Source organism: Colletotrichum lupini, chromosome 4 (genome assembly GCF_023278565.1).
Source record: "Colletotrichum lupini chromosome 4, complete sequence".
Taxonomy (NCBI): Eukaryota; Fungi; Ascomycota; class Sordariomycetes; order Glomerellales; family Glomerellaceae; genus Colletotrichum; species Colletotrichum lupini.
In genome coordinates, this window is record NC_064677.1 from 2,461,582 (window position 1) to 2,473,864 (window position 12,283).

Genomic DNA, 12,283 nt, shown 5'->3' on the forward strand with positions numbered 1-12,283 from the left:
TTGGTTTCTCTGGTGTCAAATCAGATATTGAAGCTGTGATCGTCACACGAGAGTGGTCGTACGGAGAGATAAGAAGACGTTGGGTGGTCTTCCGCATTTATGGTCTTGGCTCTTCCGGTCCGATATGTGAAACACGATTAAAGAAGCCGTGAAGGACACAGGGGTGAAGACGGGAAGAGACACTCGCTATCTTGGGGAAAGAAGGGCAAGGATTGGCTCATGATAAGGTAGAAGGGGAACAAGCAGGGATACTCAGGCCATGATAAAACCAAGAAAGAACGGACGGGCTCGTAGCAGATCGTGGGGGAGGGGGAAGGAAACACTACACGGAGCGGCAGCGGACTTGGGGCGAGCAGGCCTGAGCTCAGGGGGCAAGTGTAAGAGAAGTACAGACGAGATGGAAACCAGATTGGCGGATGTTGAACCTTCGCGCGTCTTCTCCTTTGCAAATCCATTGTAGGAAATGTATCAAGACAGAATAGTATTATAGTTGTCCTAATAATCAAGCCGATTGACCTTGATATTTGTATGTGATTATCGTTGGCTTCGGCTGCGAATCATTCAACCGACCAATCCCTGAGACATGCTTTAGCTGTACGGTCGATTAGACTTGACACTTGAAGATTCGAGAGAAGAAAAATCCTTAGGTGTCAAGTCTAGTGATCTCCGAGTCGGCAATCGATTAAATGGACGCGTCAATCGCCCGAATGGTCGGGTGTGGCCAAACCGGGCCATTCCAAGTGCCGATGCTTCGTCGACGACAACTACGTGATGACTGTTCTGTGCCGGCCTGCTACAATGCCCGCTCTGCATGTTGTACAACTCACATGCGTACTCGTTGGGCCATAGTACGTGAGACGGTGTGAAGTCGCGACCATACGAATACCCATCGGGCGGGATGGTTTATAATCTGATTCACCTCACACATTCTCACCACCAGTAAAGGGAAAGTTGCCCAGAAACTTAGACACGGCGTATCCTGCCTCCATCGCGTTTCGATTACGGCCGGCGGCAGGGCCTTCAGCTTCATAGCCCGAGCTCTAATCGCAGTAGAGAATCTAAAGAGCCAGCGATTACGCAGTGCCCCGAGTTACTGCCGGCCCCTCAGCGGGAAACGTGGCCGTCGGACGTCCAGGTGAAGTGACGATGCGTGGCGCATGTCGTTCCGAGTCAGGAAAAGAATGTAGCATACGAGAAATGGCAAAGATTTGAAGCGTGTCGTCAGGCGACAATCTCACGCCCTCTGGTCAACGTTTCGCTGTTCAAAAGAGGAAGAGGTCATCATTGACGTTTTCCGGGCGGCTCCACTCTGGGCCGGCGCCGGCGCTAACTCCGGCTCGGCAGAAGGGGGGCCGTATATATGGAGTCGCGTTACATTGGCGGATTGGCGCTTCTCTGATGCGGATGGCTCAGGGGGCAGATATCGGAATGTCCGGGTGGATGAGAAAAGTTCGGAGACGTTGCTCGGAAAACTCTTGGTCTCAGGCTCCGTCTGTTTGGCCAGCATAACAAGGATGTCTCACCCGCAGATTCATCCTCAGAGTTGCGCAGGAGAATGATATTCATTGGTTCGCGCATTTGATGCATGTCTCTCACTTGCAAACAAAGTGTCTCGACCGACGGCGCATATGGATGCAAAGGTAGCGGCAATTCTTTTTGAACGAGGAGATGGAGTTAATCTTGATGAAAGAAGCGGCCTTGCTGCTCGGTATTATTAAATGTCTATATGAACGTTCGGAACGGCCGAATGGGATATGCAAGAAGAGAGCAGCGCAACAAATCACTCTATACGCGCTCCATCACTAGGCCCAAAGATTTCCATCTCTTGAACCACCCTACTTTACGCCCATGACTGAGACCTTCAAAGAAGCCCTCCCCATACCTAGACGTTGTCTGCTTTCTAGAACTTGCCCTTGAGCAGGTTGGAAATCATCTCGCGACCGGTGATACGGGTCGTCGTCCACAGTGTGGGGAAGTCGAGGGTGCTGGACAGGCCGTCGGCGAAGCCAAAGAAGAGCATGGGCGGGATCCAGCCGCGGGCGTACTCGAGCGCGAAGCAGCCCTCGTCCATCTTGTACTGCTTGACGTCGCCGCGGTGGAGGTGGTGGACGGTGCCCTGGGGGTAGACTTCGGGCTCGTACTTGCCGGGGACGTAGGCGAGCTGGGTGCCGTAGAGGATGTTGAAGTAGTCGTCGGCGGTGTGACGGCCGGAGTGGCCCTCGGTTCCGATGGCGGTGCCGAAGACGATGAGGTACTCGGTGATGCCTGGTGGGTTTTATTAGTAAACTGCCTTCCATCATCTTTGGAAGATTGAGAGATGGAAATGAGGAGACTCACTGGCGTGAATGATGTACATAGCGCCCATGGCACCACCGGCGTTGTTAAAGACCCATTCCTCGTCGAGGTTGACGTTGGTGGGGTGCAGGCCGTTGAGCTCGGTCACAATGTAGTTGACGACGGAGCGCGTGTCGTTTCCATGGGTGGCGATGGCGCGCTTAGAGAGGTCGTGCAGGTGCTCGTGATCAAAGATGTAGAACTTTTCCAAGTTCTTCTCGAGGAACATGTAGATGGGGGTCAGGAGACCGATCCACAGCGCCAGTGTAAACAGGCGCCCGAGAGACGGCATTGTGATTTGCGCAAAAAGTCTGGAGTAAGACTTGGGTTACCAAAGTGCAAAGAAAGGGGAAGGAATGTGGTGGTCCAATTGACGGACTTGTGTACAGTGGAGGAGAACGGGGAGGGCGCACACGGGAAAGGTGTTTGGCGACGGGAGCACCGGCGAGATGGGTTTAAGAAGGGCTTCGTTGAGCTGCAGTACCCGTTGTCGCATCGCTTATTGTTTTTGGTTGAGAGATTGGCAGGACCCTGCATTTTGCCCTTTCTGCCATGCGCCACCGCCCCCGGAAGCTCAAGTTGCCAGTGGCCTGACGGAGCTTTGATGGTGGGGCTGGCCATGGGTTTTGTTATTTAGCTGCAGCTATCCGGGATGGCGGGGCCGTCGACTGGGCAATTCACTGAGAAAAAAATCGGACTTTCGGGTTTCTGACAAGTGCAATCTCAACCACCGAGCAAACGGGACGGACTTTGATACTCCAGCCTCACATACGGAGCCGAAAGGAAGATTCGCGACTGGGGCCAGCTCACACCAGACACCTCACTTCTCAGCAGTCACATACACGCAAACTCAATTGTGAAAACGGCTCCAACCACAGCTAGCTCTCACACGTCATACATCCACCCCCATATCTCATCACCATGGCCACGGTTGAGATTCCCCAGACCGCCGTGCCGGGCAAGGTTCTCGGCCCTACCACGCGGTTCGCCGCCGGCCCAGGAACACATGTCTACAACGGTAATGTCGTCGCCTCCCTGCTCGGCGATGTGACCGTCACAGCATCGGCTAAGGCCCAGGCCGGCCTCACGAAGCGCCTCAACCGCATCACACCGCTGTCGCCCGAGGAGCTGGCGACCATCTCCGTGGCACGCAAGGGCGCTAGCAAGAAGCGCGAGGTGCTTCCCGACGTGGGCAACATGGTGCTCTGCCGCGTCGTGCGGTTGATGCCGAAGCAGGCCATTGTCACGATCCAGCAGGTTGGCGACACGGTGCTGCAGACGGAGTGGCAGGGTGTCATTCGCTCTCAAGACGTGAGGGCGACGGAGAAGGACAAGGTCAAGATCTATGAAAGCTTCAAGCCTGGTGACGTGGTGCGGGCGCAGGTGGTGAGTGGCCTTTGGCAAGACATTGAAAAGTGACTTGTGATGGGTAGCTGACTTGCTATATCAGATTTCTCTGGGAGACCAGGCCAACTACTACCTCTCCACCGCTGCCAATGAGCTGGGAGTCATCATGGCCACCAGCGAGGCTGGCAACGACATGGTGCCGGTCAGCTGGAAGGAGTACAAGGACCCGGAGACCGGCATCGGAGAGCCGCGCAAGGTGGCCAAGCCAAACTGATTGGCGCATTTTCTCATCTACTTGCCTGTCTTTTCACGATGTGCAGGTCAAGCTGCGGAGAGCTTTGCAGCTGGATACGCTCAGACGCTTGAGGTTGCAGAGTATTCTGCACCGCCTCGCCAACGAGGCTGAGGGCTGATGGCCGTTCGTACCCCCTCCTCGCTCGGCAGGGAAGTGATCTCACGGCGTTTCGAAACGAGAGAGCCAGCATGACGACATGACAGCGAATTTTGGGGCAGTTTCAGAGTTCTGGACCGAACCCGAGGGCCGACTTGGCTGGTGCATCAGCGCAGCAAACCAAGAATTACGGCCTTTTACTATCCTTCCTGGTAGCGTCAGCATCAGCAACAGCTGCCGTCAGCGGCAGTGCATGAATTTTTGACGAGAGATGAAAGCATGAGCTCCACTGCCAACCAACGATGCAGTCGCAGTTTGGAGGGGTTGCATGGTCGGCAGGGTGCCCTTTGTGTACGGATTTACTGCAACGACTCAGCACGGGACATGACGAGGTCAAAGGACTGATTGATGGGCAGTCCGATGTGGGAGCCTTATTCATGCAAGGGGACGATCAAGAGTTGTCAAAAGGGAACGGATGTTGGGCGCCAGAGACAAAGCACGAGCGAAGGGGGAGGAATCGCCAGAAAATGGTCGTCTACACTCTATAGTCGTCAATCATGACACCTACATGATTAAGATGTCACCAAATTCCCAAGTGTAACCTGCCGTTCCGTTCCCGTCGGGGCATGGACATGAACGGACATTCCGCAATTGGCATTAATTTAAACAACCAGTCAATTTGGACCAAGAGGAAGAAACATGACTTTGTTTAATCAAAACGGTTGCGACCCGCAAATAAAAGAGAATGTAAAAGAAATGGCAGCAAATTAAGGCTCAAGCAACAGTCGTACAACCGTTCCCGTCTCTCCCTGCCATCTCGGTTGATGAGGCTTTCAACAGCAAGGAGAGTGCTAGAACAGAAAATGGGGTGGAGCAGTGTCGGCCCCCGTATGGAGTACCTAGGTAAAGCCCAAATTGGGTTGCTTCACCCAATCGCCCGACGCCGTTTTGTTAGGACCCGCCCGTTTGGGACACTGAAGGACCCCGGTCCACCGTTCCTCCCCAATCATTGGTATCACCCCCGAATTCCCACGAAAGCAAGGAGGCGCAGTTACCGTTCGCGTCGTCAATTTATTCGTGGAGGGAAACGGCATAGAAAGAAAAGGGCAGGTGTGTGGTGTCACGTAAGTCTGGTGGCTAAGGTGGCATGTGGGCGGGATTTCAGGCAGATGGGGTTCTCTCTCTGCCATCTTTGATTACTTTTGCGAACCCATACCCTTCAATTGTCTCTTCTTCCCTTCTCTTTGCTTTTTCCTCTTGGTGGACTTATCGATATTCAATATTCCCCATTCGACTACGAACGAATACACCTCACCGAACCTGCAACAAGAGCCAACTACACCTTGACTTTTTCTGCCTCCCCAAAGCGCCGCGCTGCTACGAATAAGAGTTCCAAACCACCCTGTGCGAACACTCTATTTTTCCCAGATATAGTAGCCCGACATATGATCGTGCGCGGCCACCCACCACTCGCATTTCATCCCCCCTCCTGACGAACCTTTGGCACCTCGACGTCACACCTTTCAAACTCTCTAGCCCCCCCGCCGCGCTAAAGTAGCTTTTCCTTTCCTCACGCGGGGACTTTGCAACGCCTCGAGCACAACCTAAAAAGAAGCTTGATCTATATCCCCCGCCACTTCAAACGTCCAAGTCGATTGCGTATCTAGAAATCGAACTTCCCACGGAACTGCACCGAGGATTACGAACAACCTCCCAGCTTCATCTTCACCGCACAACCGAGAAGAGCGTTTGAAACGAACAATACACCTAATCCCCTTCGCTAAAGCCATGAGCGCGACAATGACAATGACCGCCGCGCACCCGCCGCTAACACCGCCAACCCTCTCCCTCTCAACCGACCGCTCAGAGCAACATTCATGCCCCTCCTGCGGTGTCGTCCTCGAAGCGCCCCCCGCCCTCCTCGAAGCTCAGTCCCGCATCGCCGACCTAGAAGCCCAGGTCCGCCTCCTCAACCAAAAGGCCGCCGCCGCCGTCGACCGTTGGGCCGATTACGAAGACGAGCTCACACGTCTGCGCATTGCCGCCTCCCACCGAACCTCCACCCCCGCCGCCTCTCCCGGTCTCGCCCCCGCGCTGCCTCTCGCTCCCAGTCCCTCGCCCACCCGCACCAGTTTTTTGAGCGGCGGCGCAAATAGGTTGTCACAGCTTCTCAGCCCGCGGGGCATGAAGTCCTCGCCGAACCTGCGCACGCCGTCACCGCCGCCTGACGGTCCCGCATCGACGGAGGATCTGCGGGAGGCGCTGGGAAGGGAGCAGAAGATGAGGATGGCTGCGGAGAGCAGGCTGAGCACGACGAGCCAGGAGGTGGAGGAGCTGAGCGTCAGTCTTTTCGAGCAGGCCAACGAGATGGTCGCGACGGAGCGGCGGGCGCGGGCAAAGCTCGAGGAGAGGGTCGAGACGCTGGAGAAGCGGGACAAGGATAAGCTGAGGCGGTTGGATCGGCTCGAGGGCGCCGTGGGCCGGATCGAGAGGGTGAGGTCGCTGTTGGGGGAGATGAATGCCAGGGACGAGAGTGTGAGGGAGGCGGCGGAGCAGAAGAGGGCTTCGCAGCCGTGACGGGAAGAGCCTCCTGGACTTTGGGAATCATGATGGAGTAGGTATGTACGATGCATAGCGGTGCGATATCCGCGGGACTTTTTAATGACGATACGACACGAATTGCATATTGGGCGGGAAATACTGGGTAAACTTAACGAATCATCATGGCCTGGGAAAAAGTCCTACGGAGGAGGAAGAAGCAACACCGAAGCCCGCCCACAATAATCGAACCTGTGAGCTACAGTTGTAGGTAGCGCGGCACTTCAGGATTAGGGGTATAACCATCTCAAGCTTCTGGGCAGAAGTCCCGTTTTCAACTGACGGCAGGAAAGGAAGCAAATCGATTATTATACCTCTAGTATAGTACGTATCGACGAATACACAAAGGGAATACCGGAGAGAGATTGCACATGAGGTCACACGGCCTTCGGGTCCGGAGAACACAATTCAAACGACATGATTGAGCTGTTTTAACTGATGAACTTCGTCACCTTCTTATTTATAAGGGCAAATGGGCAAGTCGGAATGAAGTGTCCAACTGTCGGGTCACCCCTCGATCTGCAATGCTTTTCTGGGTCATGCTAAATGAAGCCTCCGTACGCCGTGCCCTTTTCCCAGGCCGTAGCCTCACAAACTGAAATGTTCTCATCACGAAGAAGCCCTTGTGTCTCTGTGTACGTTATGTCTCGTCTACCCTATGCGACGCTCAAGCTTTAGTCTTGAATACCTTCCCATACGTCATCAAACTTCTTTTTGTTAGCTGACTTCGCCTTGGGAGAAGTTTTGGGAGAACCTTTGGGTGACGCCTTGGGTGACGCCTTAGGTGATGCCTTGGGAGACTTCTTGGGCGAAGACTCCTTGACATCGCTAGCCTGCTCCGACTTGACCACCTTGGCGGCGGGCGCCTCGTCTCCCGAGCTGGAGTTTCTCCTCTTCTTGGACGCGTTGTCGTTCTTCTCGAAGCTCTTGTTCTCCCACTTGCGCTTCCTGTCATCCTTGCGGCCGTGGTTCTGCTGCTGCTTCTGCTGACCTTGGGCATTCTGTCGCTCGCGTTGCGACTGCGGTGCTCCGTTGGGGTACTTCTCGGTCCATTCAGACAATGCCTTGGCGACCTTGGGTCCCCAGACCTCCTCTCCCTTGAGAACGTCATCGTACTCTAAGCAGCTATCAGTGCGAACCTCGAAGTCGCCCTGTCGGGATCGCTCAAGCTCGGCCATCATGCCCGCAGAGTCGACCTTGGCACCCAGATCATGGCAGAAGCTGCGAACATAGAATCCAGACGTGACCTTCATGCGGATTCTAGCAGCGGGCGGGCCCTTGTCGGTCCAAGGGAAGGGCTCATCCGCAGATGGAGGTGGCGGGATGAGGTTGGAGCCCTTGCCGCCGGGGAGCTGCCCCAAAGCGCCAGACATCAGGGCCGGGTTCTTGGGCGGCTTCTGCTTCTTGGCAGGCTTGTCGCGAATAAGACCGTCCTGGCGCTCCTCAAACTTCTTCTTAACAGTCTCGTGCTCAGAGAGGGCTTTCTCTTCTTCCTTCTCCTCCTCGGGAGTGAGCCGGCGGCCGGAGCCCTGTTGCTTCTCCACTCGCCAGACCTGCTCAGCGAGGTTCTTCTCGGCCGTCTCAGCCTCTTCGGTAGGCCATCTGTAATTGTGCGTCCCAGGCTCGTACCACTCGACCAATTCGAGCTCGGACACTTCGACATCGCGTCCCACGATTTCTCTAGGGATAGCCTTGCCCTCACGAGCGTACTCGTACAGCGGCTTTCCCTCCATCTTGAGTGCCGAGTACAGAGGCGGGATCTGCTCGAACTTGCCCCTGAAGCTGTCCATCGCCTTCTCGACCTTTTCTTTTGTGATCTCATCGTACGGCCGTCTGCTCAATATTCTACCGACGCGGTCGTAGGTGTCTGTGCTTGCGCCGAATAGTACCACCGTCTCGTAGGTCTTGGTGCAGTCGAGGAAGGAGCCGAGTGACTTGGTACCCGATCCGACACCCAGAATGAGCACGCCGGTCGCCAATGGGTCGAGTGTGCCTCCGTGGCCCATCTTTACGCGGGAGTCTTTCTTAACGGCTCGGCGGCGCTTCCACTCTTGCTTGGACTCCTGCATCTTGGCGGCAAGGTCTCTCTCGATCAACGGCTTGAACATGGCTGAGGGGTTCATCTGCTGCTGGCAATCGCGGATCACCTGCGCAGAGCTCATGCCGTATGGCTTGTTGATGGCTGGGTTGGAGATACCACGGTCAGCGTTTGTCGAATCGCATCGCACGCCTGCAGACGCCCAAAGAGCAACAATGGGAAGCAAGGAGGCATCGCTTACCGAAGACGCCTTCGTACACGGTGTCTTTCGCCATCTTCCAGAGATTGGGCGTAATTCTCATTCGCCCGAAGTTAAGGATCTTGAGGGGTAAAAGAGAGAAAGAAACGATGCGGCCGGTGGGGGTAGGTGCGACCTTCTCTTTAGCTTTTGCGCTTTCCGTGGATCTTGCGCTTCTCTGCATGCAGTTCTGGGAAATTTTTTTTAGGAAGGGACGTTCCAGTGATTCCTATCGGCTTATCTATTGGTCCAGGAATGACAGAGCCCCTGTCTGCTGGACCCGTGGACTAGCAAGTCCCCTGTAACAGCGACGAGTCCCGCTACCTTTCTTCCCAGCTTCAGTGGGGGGAGGAAGCGGTGGTCGCCTGCCCCGCATCAGTAACTGTACTTCATACGGCATGCATGCACAACGTTCCGCGCGCTCCAGCTTTCTTTAATGGATTTGAGAACCGCGTTCGCGTGCTCCCTTCCCACCTACCCACACATCGTCGTTGTGGCCCGTCGCAACTTGCACTATCACCCCGCAACATCTCATTCTTCTCCCCACTGGGAAACGCATCCTAAGCCCGATGAACTTGCACCTGGCACACATTTACGCCTCGTACACCGAGAACCCCCACCCTCACTACCTCGAACGATTGCAGCTTTGAACAGGACAATGGCTGGACGGCGGCGACGAACGTCGGATTCGACGACTGGCACCGTCGAACCCGACAGACGGGCCTATGCTAAAGAACTTAGCATTCTCAAGAGATACGATCCTGTGGAGGGAGACATGCTACAGACATTTGTTCTTGAGGATGCCATCGTCTGCGACAAGAAGGGCAATCCCGTTGAGCTCTTTACCGTCAATACCCAGGGCCCATTCACTGTTCGAGGTCGCGTCGTCATCGACGGACCGCAGACGGCAAGAGGTCTGGCTTCATCCATGAATACCCATCGCCTCCAATCGCTTACATCACGCAGCCGTAAAACCTTCTACGAAATCAGCCTTGATCGAAACCCACGAATGCACTCGTTACGCTATCGGCGTTAGCGACAATGGCTATGGCGCATGGGCTGGGGGCGCGGCGGGATGGTACGAAATTCGACCACCATCAGCCGCCTACAAGGCGATATTCGACCACACAATCGAAGGAGTTTCGATCTACTACACGATTCTAGACATCATCGAGGAGCACGCTGCAGCCAATACGAACAGGAAGGGCCCCAAGAAGAAGAAGGGTGTAGCAATGACCATTGAGACGTTGTTGTTCAAGGTGAGCCTGGCGCTGAGAAGGATCCGGCGATCTATGCTGACGCAAGTGACAGTATGCAGTAGCCATGGGTGATGGTGCTACTCTTGAGGAGGTGGAACAGCGCTGCGACGATCATGCATCTTTCCTCATATCCCATTTCTATGAAGAGCCAGAATTCGAATGGACGCCGACGCTCTTTTTCAAGTGGATGACAGAGCGACACCCAGTATGTGTAGCTCCACCGAGCTTTGCTGGAGACCCAACTAATCATTTTAGGATATTCATAAGAAAGTTCTTGAGCTCAGGAAGAAGAAACTTGCGGGTATTAAGCCTGGTCCATCGATACCAGAGGAGACCGAAGCTGTGGTGACGCCGACTGTTTCGGACGAGCCGCCCGCGCAGAAGGCGTTGTCGAAACGAAAGCAAAGGGGTACACCTGCCGACGATAGCCAGACCGATTCACACGACTTTGCTCTCTCTGCAAGGGACATGAGGTCCAGATCAAGGGGCAAGACCAAGACGCAGTCGCCCTCCGCCCCCGAGCCTTTGGAGGAAGCCATGGCAGTGGACGAGACCCCAGAGGTTCCAAACCAAACGGAACTTGTCAGAACTGTCCATGACCGATCCAACGTGGATGCCCTCCTAGAAGCCATCGACGACATCAAACCCGAAGCTGAGCCGTTGAGTAAAGCAGCGTTCTCCAAAGTGTCATCAAAATTGTACTACAAGTACAAGGTCAAAGCCTACCTGGGAGCGGCAGACATTCTCAAGTACTATGCGAAAGAGCTGGTTGAACGCCTGGATCAGGATGAGTGGAGAGGGTCTGGTTTCTGGAAAACGCTCGAGGAATCTGCCCAAGGTGCTCGCTTCTCTCTTGAGCACATTCAGCTTGAGCAAATTCCTGAAGCCCTAACGCGGCGTAAGGCAAAGGAAGTATCAAATCCACGGAATCGGTGGCCATCACTTCCTGAAGAGGCCCAGGGGAGCACGGATGTTGCAACTCCTCCTCCAAGACGTGTCGGTAGACCGGCTGGAAAGATGTCAGGCCTTCGGCTTGCGGGCACCAGTGGTAAGCGACGCTTTGACTCCGGGGATGAGACCCCAGAAAGCGTCTCCCGACAGGTCGCAAAGAGGTTCCATGCCGGTGACGCTTCTGACGAGGATGAAGTCATGAATGATGGCAGCAGCTCTGAAGGTGACGATTCCAGTGTCGATTCTGCAGAATCGCCCACCGCATTAAAGGTCGTTGTGCGAGCAGAGAACATTCCAACAACAATACCTAAAGGACCTAATGGCACTTGGGTCTGTGACGAGGACGACTGCGGGTTTGTCGAACGAAATCCAGAATCAGAAGACGGACGTATAAGAATCAACGAGCACATGCAGAACGAACACTACCACGAAGACGAGAACCAGGTCCAGCGCATCAACTTGGCAGTGACGGAGGGTGACAAGAACCATCTCCCCATAGAGTATGCCTCCCCACTCTCCTCTCCTGAATTTAGATATGCTTGTGTTTCAGACGAGCCACTAGAAGTTTCTCCTTTTTGGGACACAAATCCAGAAAATGGTCCTTGTGGCAGGTCGAATCTAATGTAGACGACACAAAGGAGAGCGATGTTTTTTCAGGCACCTAGGGCGACCTTGCAGCTGGTTCAGCTGCCCTTTGAGATGAGTTTTGCTAACAACTGTCCTAGTCACCTGCTCGAGAAGATCCGCCAAATGGGCCACAAGATCCAAGCGACGGAAGAGTTGGAGATCAATGAGACGGTCGTGCCTCAACCCATCAAAAGACGGTTGCTCACTTGAATGGGCAATTGCTAGCGATGCTTCGACGTAGTCAGGGGTTGCTTACGGCGAGACAAGGTTCGAGGACAGAAACACAATTAGTTTATTTGCATGGACTTGGCGTTTAGGGGAGATTCAGCAGGCATCTTCAGCACGGCATAAGCTGATGGCGTTGGTTAGAGAGAGATCACACGGATTGGCTCATGACGATGACGTGCATTATTATCAGCCCAAGGTTTTGGCTTTGAGCGGCTGGCTTTCAAGTCACTTTTGTAGGAATCAAATGACTTAATACCCAAAGCAGCTGTCCG

General features: G+C 54.6%; 5 protein-coding genes across 5 annotated transcripts; 3 read left to right on the forward strand and 2 right to left on the reverse strand.

Annotated features, from left to right (window-relative positions):
- Nucleotides 1-1,900: 1,900 nt before the first annotated feature.
- Nucleotides 1,901-3,230, reverse strand: CLUP02_07862 (C-8 sterol isomerase; the record flags this gene model as incomplete). Its single annotated transcript, XM_049286854.1, has 5 exons — nt 1,901-2,265; nt 2,338-2,656; nt 2,722-2,947; nt 3,033-3,153; nt 3,224-3,230. The coding sequence occupies 5 exons, from the start codon at nt 3,228-3,230 to the stop codon at nt 1,901-1,903; spliced, it is 1,038 nt and encodes a 345-aa protein (XP_049143997.1).
- A 25-nt stretch (nt 3,231-3,255) lies between these two features.
- On the forward strand, nt 3,256-4,094 carry CLUP02_07863 (exosome component EXOSC1/CSL4; the record flags this gene model as incomplete). Its single annotated transcript, XM_049286855.1, has 3 exons — nt 3,256-3,720; nt 3,785-3,937; nt 4,002-4,094. 3 exons carry the CDS (start codon nt 3,256-3,258, stop codon nt 4,092-4,094), a joined length of 711 nt encoding a protein of 236 aa, XP_049143998.1.
- A 1,766-nt stretch (nt 4,095-5,860) lies between these two features.
- Nucleotides 5,861-6,649, forward strand: CLUP02_07864 (ribosomal protein L32; the record flags this gene model as incomplete). Its single annotated transcript, XM_049286856.1, has 1 exon — nt 5,861-6,649. One exon carries the CDS (start codon nt 5,861-5,863, stop codon nt 6,647-6,649), a length of 789 nt encoding a protein of 262 aa, XP_049143999.1.
- A 695-nt stretch (nt 6,650-7,344) lies between these two features.
- Nucleotides 7,345-9,130, reverse strand: CLUP02_07865 (TruB family pseudouridylate synthase; the record flags this gene model as incomplete). The annotated part of the gene is made up of 2 exons (XM_049286857.1): nt 7,345-8,852; nt 8,950-9,130. 2 exons carry the CDS (start codon nt 9,128-9,130, stop codon nt 7,345-7,347), a joined length of 1,689 nt encoding a protein of 562 aa, XP_049144000.1.
- A 474-nt stretch (nt 9,131-9,604) lies between these two features.
- On the forward strand, nt 9,605-11,993 carry CLUP02_07866 (uncharacterized protein; the record flags this gene model as incomplete). The annotated part of the gene is made up of 5 exons (XM_049286858.1): nt 9,605-9,860; nt 9,913-10,205; nt 10,258-10,410; nt 10,461-11,656; nt 11,882-11,993. The coding sequence occupies 5 exons, from the start codon at nt 9,605-9,607 to the stop codon at nt 11,991-11,993; spliced, it is 2,010 nt and encodes a 669-aa protein (XP_049144001.1).
- Nucleotides 11,994-12,283: the final 290 nt, after the last annotated feature.